Genomic DNA, 16,360 nt, shown 5'->3' with positions numbered 1-16,360 from the left:
GTTTAATAAAAGAGAGAAAAGAATCTTTATCTAGATCTAAAGAAAAGTAAGCGCTCTCTAGTTAAGGCTTAGTAAGCTAAGCATAGGCTATGCTTATGCTTTACTTCTAGGGCTTGCCTCTTATATATAGATTAGTAAAAGTAAAAAAGTATTAAGAATATATATCTCTACTAAATCTAAATATAATATAAAAAACCTAGTAAAGTAAAGTAAACATATAAGTAAGTTATATAGAGGTAATATAGCTTTATAGACTAATTAGATTTATAGAGTAAAAGTAATTATATATATCTATAAAAGAGTATATATATATATATTATTTACTAGATATAATTAAAATAGATTCTACTATAAGTAGAGATATACTTAGCTAGTTATCTCTATAGAAAGAGAGCTTATAACCTGCTAATATAGTAGAATTGTATTGCTTGACTACTATAATATAAGCTACGCTCACATCTATATACAGCCCTCAGCCCCCTATAGAGGGGTGGCTGAGAGCGAAGCTCCTACGTGATACACGTGACTAGTTGACATTTTAACAACCGCATCTCTAAGAAATAGCAGTTTTATTATAGTAGTTTATATTAGCTAAATAGAAAGTAGTTATAAAAGATTATTTAAAGAAAAAGTATATATATTAGTTACTACTAGAATGCCTCTAACTAGAAGGTCTTATATAGAGGGCAGAATCCTTTATAATCTGCGCTGACTAATCCTCCCTATTACAATATCATTCGCCGTAGGCCTTCTATGCTCGCCCAAATATAAAATGTAATAATCTTATCTGGAAACCGACTTTATATGCCGATTCTTTCAACTTACATCACAGAACATCTATAGTACCATTCTCGCTCAGACGGGTGTATATAAGATTCACCAAATCTACAATCCCGAGTCAGCAATTGAATAGTAAAACCAGGGTCTAGCAATGGTTTTTATGCCTCGGAATTGCTAAGACGTTTATAAGCCTGTGGATTTTAATTACTTACTGCTGTTTGCCCCTTTCCGTTTCCACTTTAATCCGCTTCACTCTTACCTCTTTAGGAAAATGTTTCTCTAGGTAATTCTCAAGCTTGATATCAATGTTGCCTTCATCAAGAGTCATGATACCTTTCCGTCGACAAAACGGGCATTGTCTGAGCATTAGATCGAAGTTAGCAGTGTGACTTAGACCCAGGGTACATATTCCTTCTATTATTTGCCTGCTGCTCCTGCTTCTCCACAAAGGTCGCGTCGCTGCTTACCTGTCTCTTAGCTGTTGCATGTTGACAGCGCAACTAATGCAAATTAGGTGTCCGCACACAAGTTTGACGGGCCGCCAATTAATTTCGCAACAAAGCGGGCATGCAAAGTCGTCGAATTGTGGAACTACCGAAACTAGATCTTGTGACAGCTGCGAACAGACAGCCTTTGCCATAGCCTCTGGCATCACTGAGCCCGGCTGTATCGTACTTGGTAACGCCTTAGACGCATGCAGCTATGCAGTGTTAGTTGTAAATACTTTCTGACAATACATTCAATGACAATATCCTAGGCAAAATGAGACACTCCTACCTGCGTTCGCTTGTCAAATTCTCATACGAGATTAGCTAGGAACAGCAACGTTCGGAGGCTTCTTACTCTTCAGTATCTTGTAAATAGCTCTCTGATTTATTTCCTGGAATTTAATATTCAAAAGAAGCTGTTTGTTGATATGGACGAATCGTTTAAAGGCTTCGTGGCTAGCTGGGAGTTTGAAGGTATTCTGCAACCCTTTTCGTACAACCTCGCTCTGGAACCATTGGAGCTATGGATAGTCAGAACTATGATAAAGTTTCAAATCATATAAAACATCATCAGAGTGTTAACTCCACATACCTGTTTCGTTGCCGTCGCGCTATCCCTACGGCCGTGGTCTAGTTCGTGGGTCGAAAAGAAGATATTGGCATCTAAATAGATTGCAAACAGCTCCCTCCATCTATTCATGTCGCTTTTGCTGAATCTCGATGGCTTCGACAAGGTCGTGACCTCCTGTGAAAGTGCAGCTATCTCATTGGTCAAAACGCCTTGCTCTCCTGACTGAAGGGCTTCTAAAACAGAAACTTCCTGCTGGATGGTGTTGAAAAATTGGGAATCGAATTTCAGAGGAACTTCAATTTGCTGAATGCCAGATTCTTTCTAAAGTATGATAGGTCAGAAAGAGACCTTAGAAACCGTGGGCCCTTTTTGACCGAATAATCCACTTACGGCGCTGGTGTCGAGGACGCTTTCCGAAATTTGTTCATATTCCTGAACCGACGAATCATTAATAACTCCCAGCGAACTGGGTACCGTTCGTCCCTGCTGTAGGACTAGGTTTTGGAGATGACTTTTTGTGTCAGGGGATAGCGAAGCATCCACGGGAAGTCCGTTCTCGATGAATATAGTAAGTCTGGGATGGAACTCGGTCTTATTGCCTACAGTATACGATTAGCCAAATGTTCTCACAGTACAAGACATTTCGCTGACCGTTGAATTCATATTGAAAGGAGGCCACACCACCGCCTCTACGGCCATGCAAATCAGTGGCGGTGGTTTCTGGTGGGAGCAATCGAGCAAGCGTGGCGGAATCGAGTCCCAGACTACGCAACTCATCGGCGACCCTTTTGATGACCTTTTTGAGTTGACGGTAATGGACGGCGGATGCGACCCAGTGCTCAGGGAACCCCTCGGCGAGCAAGGTAGCCTGGAACTCGTGGGCGAACTTCATCTCGAAGAATACCCCACGAGCCGTGAGACAATATTGACCCCTTCACTGTGCAAAAGTGCACAGGAGAATGGTGTAAGTGGGGCGGTTGAAGTATGGTAATATGATGTTGTTCCACGAGTTGATAAACAGATAAACTGGGTTGGAGTATGTAATAAGCGTGGAAGAACAAGTAGTAGTAGCTTGGCTAGGTACCTAGTCTGCAGACAAGTCTTCCCTCCCGTCTCTTTTACTTGTAGGTACCAAGCCACTTGCAGTTTGTAAGTACGCACGTGGGTTATTCCTGTTACACGTGCGCACGGAGAAAAGCATAGGTAGGTAGGTACCTAAGGTAGTGGTACTGTATGGAAGATATCGACGATCTCCTGCACGTAAGGACCATCAATTTGGTAACTTCGGCAGGTACCGTACCTAACATATATCTCACTAGTATAACCCCTGCTTGTGGCTTGGCTTGGCCACCATTAAAATACTCGAGTACCATACATTAATTTGTAAATTTTGTTATCGTTCCTTATCGCATTTTCACCCCTCCCTTCATCCCCTCCCCTTCCATCCCCTCCATCTCCGGAATACCTTTGATTGCTACAAGTACCATACCATGGGTGCCCAGCAATCATCCGGCCGCGATGCAAGTCCCCAAAATGGAGCAGCTCCTAAAACCTGCTACTACGATGTGCTTGGGGTCGACCGCCATGCCACTGATGATGAGTGCGATATCCTTGCTTGCTAAAGTGTTCCACTGGAAACCAACTGACTTTGGATAGAATCAAAAAGGCATACCGGAGGAAGGCCTTAGAACTGCATCCAGACCGGAACTATGGAGATGTCGACAATGCTACCGTCAAATTTGCCGAGGTGTCGTCCGCCTGGGAAGTGCTCTCAGATCCCCAGGAACGGGCCTGGTACGACTCACATCGCGAGTCCATACTGCGTGGCGACGGGGGAGGGGAAGCCGATCATTTCGAACATAACGTGCGGCTTACTAGTGCTGGGGACATCGTCAGTCTCATCGGGAAATTCAGTACGAGCATTCCTTTCACAGACGCACCCAACGGGTTCTATGGAATACTTCGGGATACCTTTGCAAGACTCGCCTCTGAAGAAGACTCCGCTTGTGATTGGGCTGGGCTCGAGGTAGTGGATTATCCAGATTTCGGTTATGCTGGTGACAACTACGAGGATGCAGTCAAGCCTTTTTACCGGGTATGGGTCAATTTTACAACCAAAAAATCATTTTCGTGGCGAGATGCCTATAGAGCTTCAGATGCGCCTGACAGAGCGACTCGGAGGCTCATCGATAAGGAGAACAAGAGGTTGCGAGAAGAAGGCATACGGGAATTCAACGACACTGTCCGGTCTCTTGTTGTCTTTGTAAGGAAGCGGGATCCAAGGTACATCCCAAATTCGCAAACAGAAGCAGACAGACAGAAGATACTTCGGGACGCTGCTGCCGCACAGGCTGCACGATCCAGAGCTGCGAACCAGGCTAAACTTGGTGACCATGTAATTCCAGACTGGGCAAAGTCACACGAACCCGGCGAAGCAGAGGAGTTTACGGAATCCGAGGAGTCGGAGGTCGAGCATATCGAGTGTGTTGTTTGCAATAAGACCTTTAAAAGCGAGAAGCAGTATGAGGCTCACGAGAAGAGCAAGAAGCACATCAAGGCTGTGCAGCAGCTCCAGTGGGAGATGAAGAAGGAGAATAAGCTTCTGAATCTTGATACCCCAGCTAGCAACAGTTCCCCGAATACTCCAGTCAGCGAGTTGGACAATTTGCACTTGAATACAAGTGATATTGAAGTGGAAGACACTACAGCTCCAGATCTTGAAAGAAATGAAAAAATTCCAAGTATACCCGGTCCAAAGGGTTGTCTGTCAGATAATCAGGTTTCTGTAAAGCCTGCAGTAGGGACCACGCCAGACTCTCTCTCCGACTCTTCTGAGCTAGATGATGAATATGCACCAAGAGAAGATGTCGAGAGTCGTATCGACAGCTCTTTGGCTGGAAATGACACGACTGGAGCAAGTATCTTTGAATCAACAGTTGACATACCAACTGTTAGCGATTTCGATGGCCCTGAGCAACCAAAACTTGGAAAAGCCAAAGCAAAGCGTGCAAAGAAGGCAGCTAAGCAGCAAGAGACCGAGACTATAGAAGGCTTGGAGGTAATGCCCCTGCAATTGTGAGAGAGTATAAGAGCGCTAATATCCTGAAGTTCAAGTGTGCAGCTTGTGGTGACTCTTTTGTGTCTAAAACCAAGCTCTTCAATCATATTAAGGAGCTCAATCACGCTCAACTAGTGTCAAAAGCAAAAGGAAAGAATAAGAAACGATGACATATAACAAGGCGCTCTTGCATGTGGTATTTTGGACGTGGTGCTGGTTTTCGGGGGCATAGCGCGGCGTCAAAAGGGGTTATGGGAAACTCGACAAGTCGATTAATCGAAAGAAGATGAATTTGAAAATCTTTCTCATTCGCCAGGTTCCGAGTACACTGCGCGGTGTCCCGCCCTTGAAGCTTTGTCAATCACTAAATCTAAATGGTTATCCCCTGCAACCATACGCCTAAACAAAACCGCCCCCTTTGACACCGATCCCTGATTAATTTCACATAGTATCATCGTCCTCGTCATCGAAGGTCTCAACTTCATCTATCGCCCCGTGGCGCTCTCCAGCAAGTCCAAGTCCTGCTGGATCTTGATCCGCCACATGAATCACGACTTTCCCCTGCACTTCTTGGACTCCTTGTCGCCAATGCTTCCAGTCTTTTTCGTCGCGGATTAGAAAAGCAATTAGCATACTAGGATCCATTTCCTTGATGTGGATCCTCCGAAGTCTACGAGTATGGCAGGAATCTATATCTTCTTGGGTGTAACCTTCAAGATTTTCTGGTAGGGGCAGTGCTGGTCGAGTCTGATGGGGGTCGAGGTAAAAGAAATATGGTCCTTGTACCCCGATGAAGTAATGGGATGAAGATGGTTGACCACTAGAAGTGTCAGCTCATTTGTTTAACGCCCTTACGGGTGGGAAACTGACCCTGCGATGCCAATAGATTGTGGCATTTGTAAAGATGTTTTCAAAGCTTCCCAATACACTGGAGTGACTTTGTCCAGACCCAACCGTGTTCCTACCAAGATGAGGGTGGGTTTGAAAGTGGACCCGTCTGGCTTTGCAATGCCCAAAAAGGTATCCTCATACACATCCGAACCGTCACCGGTGATGTAGACTCTTAGCTCTGAAGGCTCATAGCTGTTTGTTAAGGCTCTACGATATAATTAGTAATAACCTAAGCACTCTCTGGGAGCCCTCACTGAATACAGCGTGCAGTGGCTGAAGGTCCAAACCACTCCCCAGGATGCTTTCCACATGCTGCAGCCCCATGTTCAACAAATTTATGTATCGAGTAGGGAGCTTTAGGATCGTCTGCAAACAGCGATAAGATCTTCCGTTCTTCATCGTTCGATGAACCGCGTCTCCAATCTGTCAAGACATTAATACTTAGACTCTCCTTAGATATCAAATTAACTGACCTCTACCCATGCGTAGCATAACTAAAGAATTCGCTAGAAGGCTTTGACCAGATCTGATCATACAGCCCCATCCTGTATCGGAGGTAAATCCACCTTGATCAACCAGCTGACTCCTGATTCTCACGGCAAGAGACATGGCGGATAAGGCGGCAGGATCTTGAGATTTGGGGATGGCTGAGAAGTTGGAACGGTAGGTGAGCCAGATTCTGGCTTCAAAGTCATCTAAGAATGAAGGGGGCCATCCTCCATCGTCGTCTGCAGTTCTGGCCTCGTCGTATGCCAAGCCAGAGTCAAAGCTGCTGGCTGCGCTATCTGGAGGGGTTGCGGGTTTGGCGTCCTGTTCTGGCTCTATAGGCTCTGCGCCGGGAGGGGATGAAGGGGGTGCTGCTGTGTTTGGAGCAGATGGCCTATCTGACGGTCGGTATTCTTTGCCCAGGCACCATATGGGAGATCCAGATGTGGCATCGTTTGTCGGCGCTGGATCCCAGAAAAACTGCACAATCTTCTTATATCTACCAAAGTCGACGTTGGCCATGGTTACTCCTCTCCTCCTCGAGGCCAAGGAAGGGGGCCAACTCTGGGCTTGGACTTGGCTGAGATGGCGGGGAACGTGGGGTAGGTCTTTCAGTATAGCGTGCTGTGTTTTGAAGACTAGGTTTGCGGATATACAAAGCAGGCAGAAGAGAGAGGGGAATAGGAGGTGAAGCTATGAGAAAGGCCGCAGCGGCGGCAAGGAGAGGTGTTGTGTTGTATTGTTATTTGGTTGGGGCTAAGGTCTCGCACCTGATGTCGAGGTAGAAGATGATGATCCACCCATGAGTCCGACTCCTTGTCCGTTACTGGCTTGGCAGGTCCAGGCTGACTTGTAGGGGTAGGTGCCCTAGGTGCCTTGGTTATTACTGTAATCTCAGCAACGGAATGCGGGGTATATTCAGCTGAATAGCGGATATAGCGTCGTTAAGATAGTTTATTGAATATATAGTGCAATCACTCGGGAATGGTTGGATACATGAAGCCTTTAAGAATACCAATACCTTATAATTTGTAACTCGTCGTTACTGGGTAGCTATGGCCTTTCCTGTGAATTACCGGTAATACTCCGTACATTCATTATTGAGAAACGTTATCGATAAGACAGACCATCGGGATCGGGCTAGGATTTGCCGGTATCAATATTTCCCTTTATATATGCATATGCATGTCCTGCGTCACGACGAGAAACATTATATGTGCAGCACTACCATGCGTATGCCACACCAAAGCGTTGTATTATCCCAACACCCCGAATGATATAGGTATTGGTCTGTTTTCAACATGCCTTCGAAACCAAAGAAGGCCAAGGCTTTGCAGCAGAAAGCGAGAGCTACTCAGCGGGGCAATGGCAATGGCAACGGATCTTCCTATGGCGCGCGAAGCAGTCTAGAGACCTCAGTTGTGCCATTTGATGGTGCTGCCGCTCCCAGGCGTGGTCATAATGGTCATAATGGTAAGTAGAATGACTCGTTCGGAGCAGGTCCTATATAGTTTGGCATTATGGAGTAATAACACATGAACCAGGCTTCACGTTGCAAGAGGAGGCGCGAAATACCGAGCGTCATCAGTCTTCCTGGAATACCGACCAGAGGCTTCGATACAACAAAGTTGACTTTGTCAGCGCTGGTTCACTTGATACGCGGGAGCTGGAGGAGGATCCGGAAACCACTCTCGCGAAGATGACCTTAGATTCACCTCGAGAAGACTTGGAAGCCTCAGGTGAGGAACCCATTCGAGATCCAACACCTGTGGACCCAAGCCCACTCGTTGAGGAGCAATCATCAGCCTACTTTGTTGTCGATACCCTGGGCGAACCTGTCAGTACTGGCTTGGCTCTCCCACGAGTCCGATCTTCCTCTCCTACGCCTTCAAACTCCAGCGAAGAGGTCATATTGTTTGGCGGACGAGACCTGAAAGGCAAGGGTATCTCGAGAGAAAGGAAGGCCCGCAAGCCACAGAGTGCTTCCATTGATACAAAAATCAAGATAGTCGAAGACCAGATCCACGTACGAGAGAGCTTACTCGAGGAGGTCTTGCGAGAGAAGAGTTCCCCTCCCAGATCGTTCCAATCGCAAAGCCAAGCACCAGTATTGAATCAAAACCGAAGTCTTCCAATCCGAGGGCCTAGACGAAATAGGCACCAAACCGACGAGGACGCAATAATCGCCGACTACATAGCCAATATGGACAAGGACGACGACCTCCTAAGCAATAACACTTTCCGCCCCCGCGAATTGGAAGGTGCTGAAAATGCAGTCTGGCAGTACGAGATGTCTGAATCTTCTGAAGAACCCATTCCAGATAGCGTCGAGCCAGTCCAAGGTGGTTGGGAGCGTTCAGACATCTGTGACTTCGATGAATTGAGTACATCTGATGAAGTTATGGGTACTGTGCAAGAAATTCTATCCAAGAGAGAGCGGGAATCGGGGGTTCAATACCTCGTTGTCTGGGAGCATCAGACCACTGATGACGCTAGATGGGTTCCTGTCACTACCTTAACTGCTATCGGTGCTCTGTCGCTTATTGAACTGTTCGAGGCTGAAGAAAAGCTTGTCGCCGAATTTATGGACCAAGGGGATGAGGATACTAGCGACTCGGAAGATGACGCTGATATCTATGATAGTGGAGGTGATGAAGAGGATGACGATTTAGTGCAACGGAAGATTGATCGTATGAGTGATGAGCAGATAGCAAGAATGCTAACGAAGCAAGAAGAGCTAGGCATGGGCTCAAGTGAGCTTTTATTGTTTGGCGGCGAAGCTGATGCTGGGGATGATATTGAAGATAATTTGGATATGGATGTTCCAGAGACTGTACTAGATCCCTTCTTACTTGGTCCAACATTGGATCAATACAGTGGTCGCGGTGCGAGACGTCCACGAGGCGATTTTCCCTCGGCGAGTGCACTGGCAGATTCTTATGATGGATTTGACGTTATGGATTTCGACCGGCCGAGCCTCAAGAAGAAACCCAAGGGTCGCAAAGGCAAGATTTCTTTCGATCTGTCTGACTCGGAATTTGAAGCGTCCATGCAAGTGGCGGTTGAAAATGACCGACTCAAGAAGAAAGCAAGAAAGCAGGAGCGAGAAGAACTTCGGGCTCAAGGCCTACTAGGAAACAAGAACGGCAAACCTGATCTAAAGCAAAAGTTCAAGGAAGGAATGAGTATTCACGACGTCAAGGATCAGATTAAAGGCTTCTTGATGGGTTCCAATACTACGTAGGTCTCACTTGTATCAGGTCTACGTACACCAGCTCACTTTGTCGCAGACTTTCTCTTCCTCCCATGGCTAAAGCAGATCGGAAGGTTGTTCACGAGCTAGCCGCCGCCTTTAATCTAAAATCAAAGTCTGTTGGTGGTGGAAAGTCCCGTGCTCCTATTCTCACGAGGACAAGTCGAACTCCGCGCTATCTAGAGAGCAATTTTGACGCTGTCGAAGCGCGCCTGAGTCGGTGTTACCTTCCTCGAATGGATGTTGGCCACAAGCAGCGCGTTCAGCGAGCTCCCCGAGGCGGCAACAACGCTGGTGTTAGTTACAGAGATGGTGACATCGTTGGAGGATCCGCACCAGAGCTTGGAGTGGAAAATAGGGGCCGAGCCATGCTGGAGAAGATGGGTTGGAGTACTGGTACTGCTTTGGGTGCTCTTAACAACAAGGGCATCTTACAGCCTGTCTCTCACGTTGTGAAGACCACAAAGGCCGGATTGGGATAAGGGCCAGCGATCTAGTAACTCCTGTTCGAACTGGATCAGGCCAAATGCTGGGATGTTCTCGAAAAGGGGGTTATTTGCATTGTTTCTGGCCAGCTTACTTAGATGGCTATGGCGTACCAGGTATTGCATCAGAAGGGCTTTTAGAAACAAGGATGACATGAGCTGTAGAGTAGAAGCACACGGATAGATGCCCAAACCGAGTGCCTTGCAAAATTTAGTACCATGAAATCTGCTCGAGGGTGACAGGCCCATCAAGGGAGAGTTTCTCGAATACCTCCCAATTCTTTGAAGAGTAAGCACACCCGAAATGCCCAAATACCTCTGTTTTGCGGCGACCAAATTTAAGATCGGTAAAATGCAACTTTAGACCAGAGTGATCGAGTATACCCTTAAACCCGTTCAAAGATGGAGCCCCCAGATTCTAAAGTTGCCATGCTGCAAGTATTCGAGAATCTGCAATTGAGCCAACAAAGAGGGGTATCGCTGGGAGCGTTGAGTTGAGTCATAAAGAGTGGATGATAGACAAGGGGACAAGGGGTTGGTTTTGATTTTGATGTTCATGTTTCAATTGTCTCCATATTCCCTATTCTTGAAGACGCTTATTGTACAGCCACGTACCCCTAAAGCAGACCGTGAAGACATATGCCCCCATAAAAATCAGACCATCCATAACGCATTAAAAAGAGACCCGAAGAACCCGAACCCGCTCGAGCTTCATCATCGCGATAGATGACCCAAAGCCAAAGCAAATCCAACATCCTGTGAAAACCCGAAAGAAACTGCCTATTTCGTGGACGAAGAGTACTTGGTGACTGCCTTGGTACCTTCTGAAACAGCGTGCTTGGCAAGTTCACCGGGTAGGATAAGTCGGACACTGGTTATGGTCAGCAAGGTGGTACGATTTCAACGAATGCGGGGTACTTACGAGGTTTGGATCTCGCGGGATGAAATAGTGGACTTCTTGTTGTATGCGGCGAGTTTGGATGCCTCAGTTGCAACGCGCTCGAAGATGTCTGGAAAACGCGTCAGTATTTTTGGAAATTGGAACTGGACCGAGCTTGGAGCAACATACCGTTGACGAAAGAGTTCAGGATTGACATAGCGCGATTGGAGATACCAGTATCGGGGTGTACTTGCTTCAGAACTGTAAAGTGAAAAGTTAGCGCATGTTTTGAAATGTAAGACGCGACTTGAAGACAATGTGGGAGGCTGGAGCAGATTGGGAGCAGTGGCGCAATGTTACGGACGCGACCCAGTGTTGTGAAAAGGACGCGACGTGGGCAAAAGGGCGCTGCATACCTTTGTAGATGTATGAAGAGTATGTCTCCTTGCGCGTCTTTGTGCGCTTCTTCTTCTCGCCAGTCGCGGAGGTCTTCTTTCCAGCTTCCTTCTTCTCAACGGGGGCCTTGGCAGGTGCCTTGGAGGCGGGCTTCTTCTCGGCGGCGGCCTTTGGAGGCATTTTGATGAGATTTGAGATTAGACGTTCGTAAAAGTATTTGGGGAGAGGTGGGTGAGCGTGATGGAAGACGTGTGATGGTGTTGTGGATGGATGGTTGATACTTGGGAGGGGGAATTGAAAGAAAGTTGGGAAGATGGAGCAGTCGATGCTTCTTGTACTGCAGCGCCAGCTAGCGTGGTGATTGCAATCACGGGCCAGGCGCGACTCGCTTCGGCCTGTTGGGGATTAGCGCGATGGCGGCTTGTTTTGATTTCGCTTCGCAGGACAAGCAAAAGATGGCCAAAACTTGACGTTGCACCTCTCAACCCAATCACAGCACGCGCCTGCCCGCAGTGATTAGCGACGCCCGCATCGCGCTGCCGGACTACAAAGGCAAACGTCTTCCCCCCATCGCCAGCTTTCCTTCCTTCATCCACAATTTTTCATCGCCAGCACGACATACACGTCCCATCAACACCATCCAACCATCATCACCAGATAACTTCATCTTTCCCACTCACCCAAAACCCCCCCCAACAACTTTTTCAAAATGACTGGAGGCAAATCCGGAGGAAAGGCCAGCGGCTCCAAGAACGCGCAATCGTGAGTACCCTCCTGCTCCGGCCCCCTTGCACCTTCCAGGCTAGTTTGTTTGTTTTGGTTCTCAGATGTATTTGACGCGTCTGTTTCTTCCAATTGCATTCATGCATCTACTTAACTTTGGCTTCGCTTTTCAGGGTCATTCTTCACCTTTATTCGAGTCGCATTGCTAATTGCCTTTCCTTTTTGTAGACGATCATCCAAGGCCGGTCTTGCATTCCCCGTCGGTCGTGTCCACCGTCTTCTCCGAAAGGGCAACTACGCTCAACGTGTTGGTGCTGGTGAGTAGCTCCGATTACACAACGAGTCTCGTTTCCCATTCTGACGCGTCATTCAGGTGCTCCCGTCTACCTCGCTGCCGTTCTTGAGTACCTGGCGGCCGAAATCCTCGAGCTGGCTGGTAACGCTGCCCGCGACAACAAGAAGACCCGTATCATTCCCCGTCATCTCCAGCTCGCCATCCGAAACGATGAGGAATTAAACAAGCTTCTCGGACACGTCACGATCGCACAAGGAGGTGTCTTGCCAAACATCCACCAGAGTAAGTTTCTCCGCATTTTCAGTCTCGCTTCAATCACTAACAAACGATTCAGATCTCTTGCCAAAGAAGACCGCAAAGGGTGGAAAGGGCCCCAGCCAAGAGCTTTAGATTTCTTGTTATGGCTCGTTGGGTTTCTGGGGATTTTTGCTATTCATGATAATGGGGTGTCGCTGGGTCTGGGTTCACGGCTGCTTTTTCCGCGTTCTGGTTGTACATTAAAATCCATGGCAATGGATTAGGATTGTTAAGAGATCAATCTTATGAGAAACCAATTAAAACTAACTTGGCTTCTCCTGATGCACTTGTGATTCTTGTTTTGTTGGGTAAGGCTTTTGATTTTACTTGGTGTTGGCTTCTCTTCTGATCAGCTTCTGCTTGGATTTGGGGCCTCAAGAAAGATGGGTGGATTCAATCTTGGATTCCGGACATGCGCGTTCAGGGTTTCATAAACAGTCTTCCGTCATGTACAAGTTTTGGCGCCCCGACTTCCGTATCTGACTTTGAAGGAGTACTAGAAGTGTTTGCAATTGAAGACGGCAGGTCTCGCCAGTCTCATCTGTTGCAAATTTGGTGACCTGACTTGGGGAGCAGAAGAGTCACTTATAAAGGCGCATATACGGGCCAAAAGAAAAATCAATAGATAGTTATCGCCAACACGCTGGTTCGTGACCACTTTGCATGAATTCCTGCTGCTCTATGTACAAAACCCCGATAGCTCAAACCAAACCTTGTCTCTACCAATAGTTCTACATCTGGATGTGTGGAGGAGCTATTTGTAATGTTAGTCTCAGAGGCTCGTAAGGGCTACTAATACTTACGGTCCAGATTTGGTGGTGGTAGATTACGCTCGAATTTAGATCCTAGTAACCAGCAATGTCAGCACTACATACGTCCAACCAAAACAAAGCTTCTTGTAGCCTAGGATATGTGACCGACCTCCAGGTGCTGTGGGCGCATGGTATGGATCCGGGTGCTTCCACTTCTCCAGCAGAAGCTCCGCCTCTTGGAAGAGAGCCTGTATTGCAGTATTAGATCATGGAAATAATTGGGGGCGCCTGATGCCATCGACTTGCCTTCTGCTGTCTCGGGTCTCGAATGTTCTTGTTTGCGTCGAAGAGGCTTCTTATGTAGACTGCTTGTCCTCTCCACAAATATCGGTGGACGGACCAGTCGAGGGCGAGCTTCAAAGAGCGTCGATAGAGGGATCTGAAGAGAAATGGGATCAGCTCGCAGCTCGATTGTCTCCTGGGCTATACTTACGAGACTACTTGCTTGGTAGACATCTTGATCTTTTGTGCCGTTGCTCTGTCTTACTATAGCCGAGTCTCCTTCCTCACTTCCGTCGACTCGTGGCTGCAATCTTCAGATCTCCTGGCTCATAGGGATTCTGGTCTCGCGGTAGAAGTTCAATTGATAGACAGAGGGCGAGGGAGAGGGAGAGGGGCAATGAGAGACGCGAAGATTGACGTTGATTGAAGAGGTGCGGCACTAGCTGTCGGCTGTTGCACTTGAGCCCCAGAAAATTGTTCGGAAGCAAGGCAAGCGAGGCAAGCCAAGCTCCAGAAATACTCACTTATAGCCGCACCTGTCCCGGTTTCGTTTCCCAGGCCAAACTTGATTTGTTTTCTTCCTCCTCTCCTTCCTCTTACACATCCAATTAACCCTCCTCCTACTTACCTCCCCCTCCCCTCTGGTCCCTCCTAATTCCCACACCATGCTCTCACGGAGACTACTTGTTGCGTCGCGTTTAGTGCGGGCTGCGCGTGCGCCACAGTTGCGATACCCTTTTCCAGTTGTCCAGCAGTTCCGGTCATATGCGGATAAGACAGTCAAAGTGCCAGAGATGGCCGAATCCATCTCGGAGGGCACTCTGAAGCAGTTCTCGAAGCAGGTGGGCGATTATGTCGAACTGGATGAGGAAATTGCGACCATTGAGACCGACAAGGTATGTATGGTTGGGGCCATTCCATTGTTGTTTGCTACTCTATGCGCTATTAAGTCCATGCCATGTGTCTAACACAACTTCCACCAGATCGATGTCGCCGTCAATGCCCCTGAGGCTGGTACAATCAAGGAGTTCTTGGTAAATGAGGAGGATACGGTTACTGTTGGCCAAGATCTTCTTCGTCTCGAGCTTGGGGGTCCCCCAGAAGGAGGGAAGGAGGAAAAGGCAGACTCGACACCAAAAGAGCCTGCCTCCAGCGAACAGCCAACATCTTCAGACCCCAAGCCGTCGAAAGAGGAACCAAAACCCAAGGACGAATCGAGTCCACCACCTCCCGCGCCCAAAGAGAAAAAGCCCGAGCCAAAGAAAGAGTCTCCACCCCCAAAACAAACCGAGTCAAAGTCCGATTCCAAGCAGAGTCCAGTACTAGGAAACCGTGAGGAGCGTCGTGTATGTAGAGCGCGTTCTCCAGACGCAGTTTCCATAGCTAATCACCCCCATAGGTCAAGATGAACCGCATGCGCCTACGTATTGCAGAACGTCTAAAGCAGTCACAAAATACCGCAGCCTCTCTGACAACTTTCAACGAGGTTGATATGTCATCGCTGATGGAGTTCCGGAAGCTCTACAAAGACGACATTCTGAAGAAGACTGGCGTAAAGCTCGGTTTCATGAGTGCCTTTTCACGTGCTTGCGTATTGGCGATGAGAGATATTCCAGCTGTCAATGCCTCAATTGAAGGTCCAAATGGTGGAGATACCATTGTCTACAGGGACTACGTCGATATCAGTGTTGCTGTGGCCACTGAGAAAGGTCTGGTGACTCCAGTTGTGAGAAACACTGAGGCTATGGATTTGGTCGGGATCGAAAAGTCCATTGCAGACTTGGGCAAGAAGGTACGTCGAAACCCAAGACACGTCATTGTACGTATACATACTAATCAGTCTATAGGCCCGTGACAACAAGCTCACTATTGAGGACATGGCTGGCGGTACCTTCACAATCAGCAATGGCGGTGTTTTCGGGTCCTTGATGGGCACACCAATTATTAATCTCCCGCAGACTGCTGTTCTCGGGTTGCACGCCATCAAGGACAAGCCAGTGGTTGTCAAAGGTGAAATCGTTATTCGGCCCATGATGTACCTAGCTCTGACGTATGACCACCGTCTCTTGGATGGCAGGGAAGCTGTACAATTCTTGGTGAAAGTCAAGGACTATATTGAGGATCCTCGCCGGATGCTGTTATAAAGTTCGTATACCATGTTCACTTAGACGACTGACCAGATTGTCTCGTAGGAGACACTGATTCTGGCTTTTCGCATTGCGTTGTATACTAGAATCAAGCCATGCACTCTCGGCGTTTAGTTGTATTATATTACGAGTTTTATGCAGGTAGTAGGCTGTCTTAACTTATGCATATTATTCTCAGCTTCGAACTTGATTCCCTTCTCGCCTCCCTCCCGGCCTCTCCTAAAGCTGCTGGAGTACTAATTACTTATGTGATATTTCTATATATAGATCTTTATTAGTCGATGTCTAAGATAAATATTATATCGCTTGATTAGTAAGTCGTTTTTGATAGGTTGCTATAAGTCGACTTATTAACTTTTTAAGCCGACTTATACTAACTAGTTTAGTGAAGTAAAAATTGCATATGTAAATATATAAACTACTACTTACAAATACGAAAGGTAACTTATAGTTATACCAAAACAAATTGTAGAATCAAGTTACTCTTATAATGTATTATAAATCTATAACTATTCTTAACTTTTATTCAATATATATTAATTTAAATAGTATACTTCTACTTATTACAATATATAT

At 47.1% G+C, this 16,360-nt stretch overlaps 8 protein-coding genes across 8 annotated transcripts; 4 read left to right on the top strand and 4 right to left on the bottom strand.

The window, feature by feature from the left end:
• Positions 1–988: 988 nt before the first annotated feature.
• TRY3 (Transcriptional regulator of form adherence) lies at positions 989–2,731 on the bottom strand (the record flags this gene model as incomplete). The annotated part of the gene is made up of 7 exons (XM_031148562.1): positions 989–1,139; positions 1,248–1,480; positions 1,558–1,577; positions 1,624–1,789; positions 1,861–2,160; positions 2,230–2,438; positions 2,491–2,731. The coding sequence occupies 7 exons, from the start codon at positions 2,729–2,731 to the stop codon at positions 989–991; spliced, it is 1,320 nt and encodes a 439-aa protein (XP_031005235.1).
• A 598-nt stretch (positions 2,732–3,329) lies between these two features.
• JJJ1 (J protein) lies at positions 3,330–5,067 on the top strand (the record flags this gene model as incomplete). The annotated part of the gene is made up of 3 exons (XM_031148561.1): positions 3,330–3,439; positions 3,496–4,897; positions 4,924–5,067. 3 exons carry the CDS (start codon positions 3,330–3,332, stop codon positions 5,065–5,067), a joined length of 1,656 nt encoding a protein of 551 aa, XP_031005236.1.
• A 271-nt stretch (positions 5,068–5,338) lies between these two features.
• atg4 (putative cysteine protease) lies at positions 5,339–6,796 on the bottom strand (the record flags this gene model as incomplete). The annotated part of the gene is made up of 4 exons (XM_031148560.1): positions 5,339–5,717; positions 5,768–5,995; positions 6,043–6,211; positions 6,262–6,796. The coding sequence occupies 4 exons, from the start codon at positions 6,794–6,796 to the stop codon at positions 5,339–5,341; spliced, it is 1,311 nt and encodes a 436-aa protein (XP_031005237.1).
• Positions 6,797–7,575: 779 nt separating this feature from the next.
• Positions 7,576–10,009, top strand: SQS1 (the record flags this gene model as incomplete). The annotated part of the gene is made up of 3 exons (XM_031148559.1): positions 7,576–7,747; positions 7,819–9,514; positions 9,565–10,009. The coding sequence occupies 3 exons, from the start codon at positions 7,576–7,578 to the stop codon at positions 10,007–10,009; spliced, it is 2,313 nt and encodes a 770-aa protein (XP_031005238.1).
• A 783-nt stretch (positions 10,010–10,792) lies between these two features.
• Positions 10,793–11,468, bottom strand: HTB1 (Histone H2B; the record flags this gene model as incomplete). Its single annotated transcript, XM_031148558.1, has 4 exons — positions 10,793–10,883; positions 10,935–11,022; positions 11,082–11,153; positions 11,309–11,468. The coding sequence occupies 4 exons, from the start codon at positions 11,466–11,468 to the stop codon at positions 10,793–10,795; spliced, it is 411 nt and encodes a 136-aa protein (XP_031005214.1).
• Positions 11,469–11,997: 529 nt separating this feature from the next.
• On the top strand, positions 11,998–12,696 carry hta1 (Histone H2A; the record flags this gene model as incomplete). The annotated part of the gene is made up of 4 exons (XM_031148557.1): positions 11,998–12,050; positions 12,240–12,328; positions 12,385–12,588; positions 12,641–12,696. The coding sequence occupies 4 exons, from the start codon at positions 11,998–12,000 to the stop codon at positions 12,694–12,696; spliced, it is 402 nt and encodes a 133-aa protein (XP_031005213.1).
• A 586-nt stretch (positions 12,697–13,282) lies between these two features.
• LHYA1_G003587 (uncharacterized protein) lies at positions 13,283–13,941 on the bottom strand (the record flags this gene model as incomplete). Its single annotated transcript, XM_031148556.1, has 4 exons — positions 13,283–13,357; positions 13,407–13,448; positions 13,525–13,794; positions 13,849–13,941. Coding segments are annotated over 4 exons (480 nt in total), but the record flags the coding sequence as incomplete, so codon positions are not given.
• Positions 13,942–14,302: 361 nt separating this feature from the next.
• On the top strand, positions 14,303–15,781 carry KGD2 (Dihydrolipoyllysine-residue succinyltransferase component of 2-oxoglutarate dehydrogenase complex; the record flags this gene model as incomplete). The annotated part of the gene is made up of 4 exons (XM_031148555.1): positions 14,303–14,533; positions 14,621–14,983; positions 15,037–15,429; positions 15,485–15,781. The coding sequence occupies 4 exons, from the start codon at positions 14,303–14,305 to the stop codon at positions 15,779–15,781; spliced, it is 1,284 nt and encodes a 427-aa protein (XP_031005207.1).
• Between the last annotated feature and the right edge of the window lie 579 nt (positions 15,782–16,360).

The sequence above is a fragment of the Lachnellula hyalina genome, assembly GCF_007821495.1.
Source record: "Lachnellula hyalina strain CBS 185.66 chromosome Unknown contig00069, whole genome shotgun sequence".
NCBI lineage: Eukaryota > Fungi > Ascomycota > Leotiomycetes > Helotiales > Lachnaceae > Lachnellula > Lachnellula hyalina.
The sequence above is the reverse complement of the archived record's forward strand: the minus strand, read 5'-3'. Positions and strand labels throughout refer to the sequence as shown.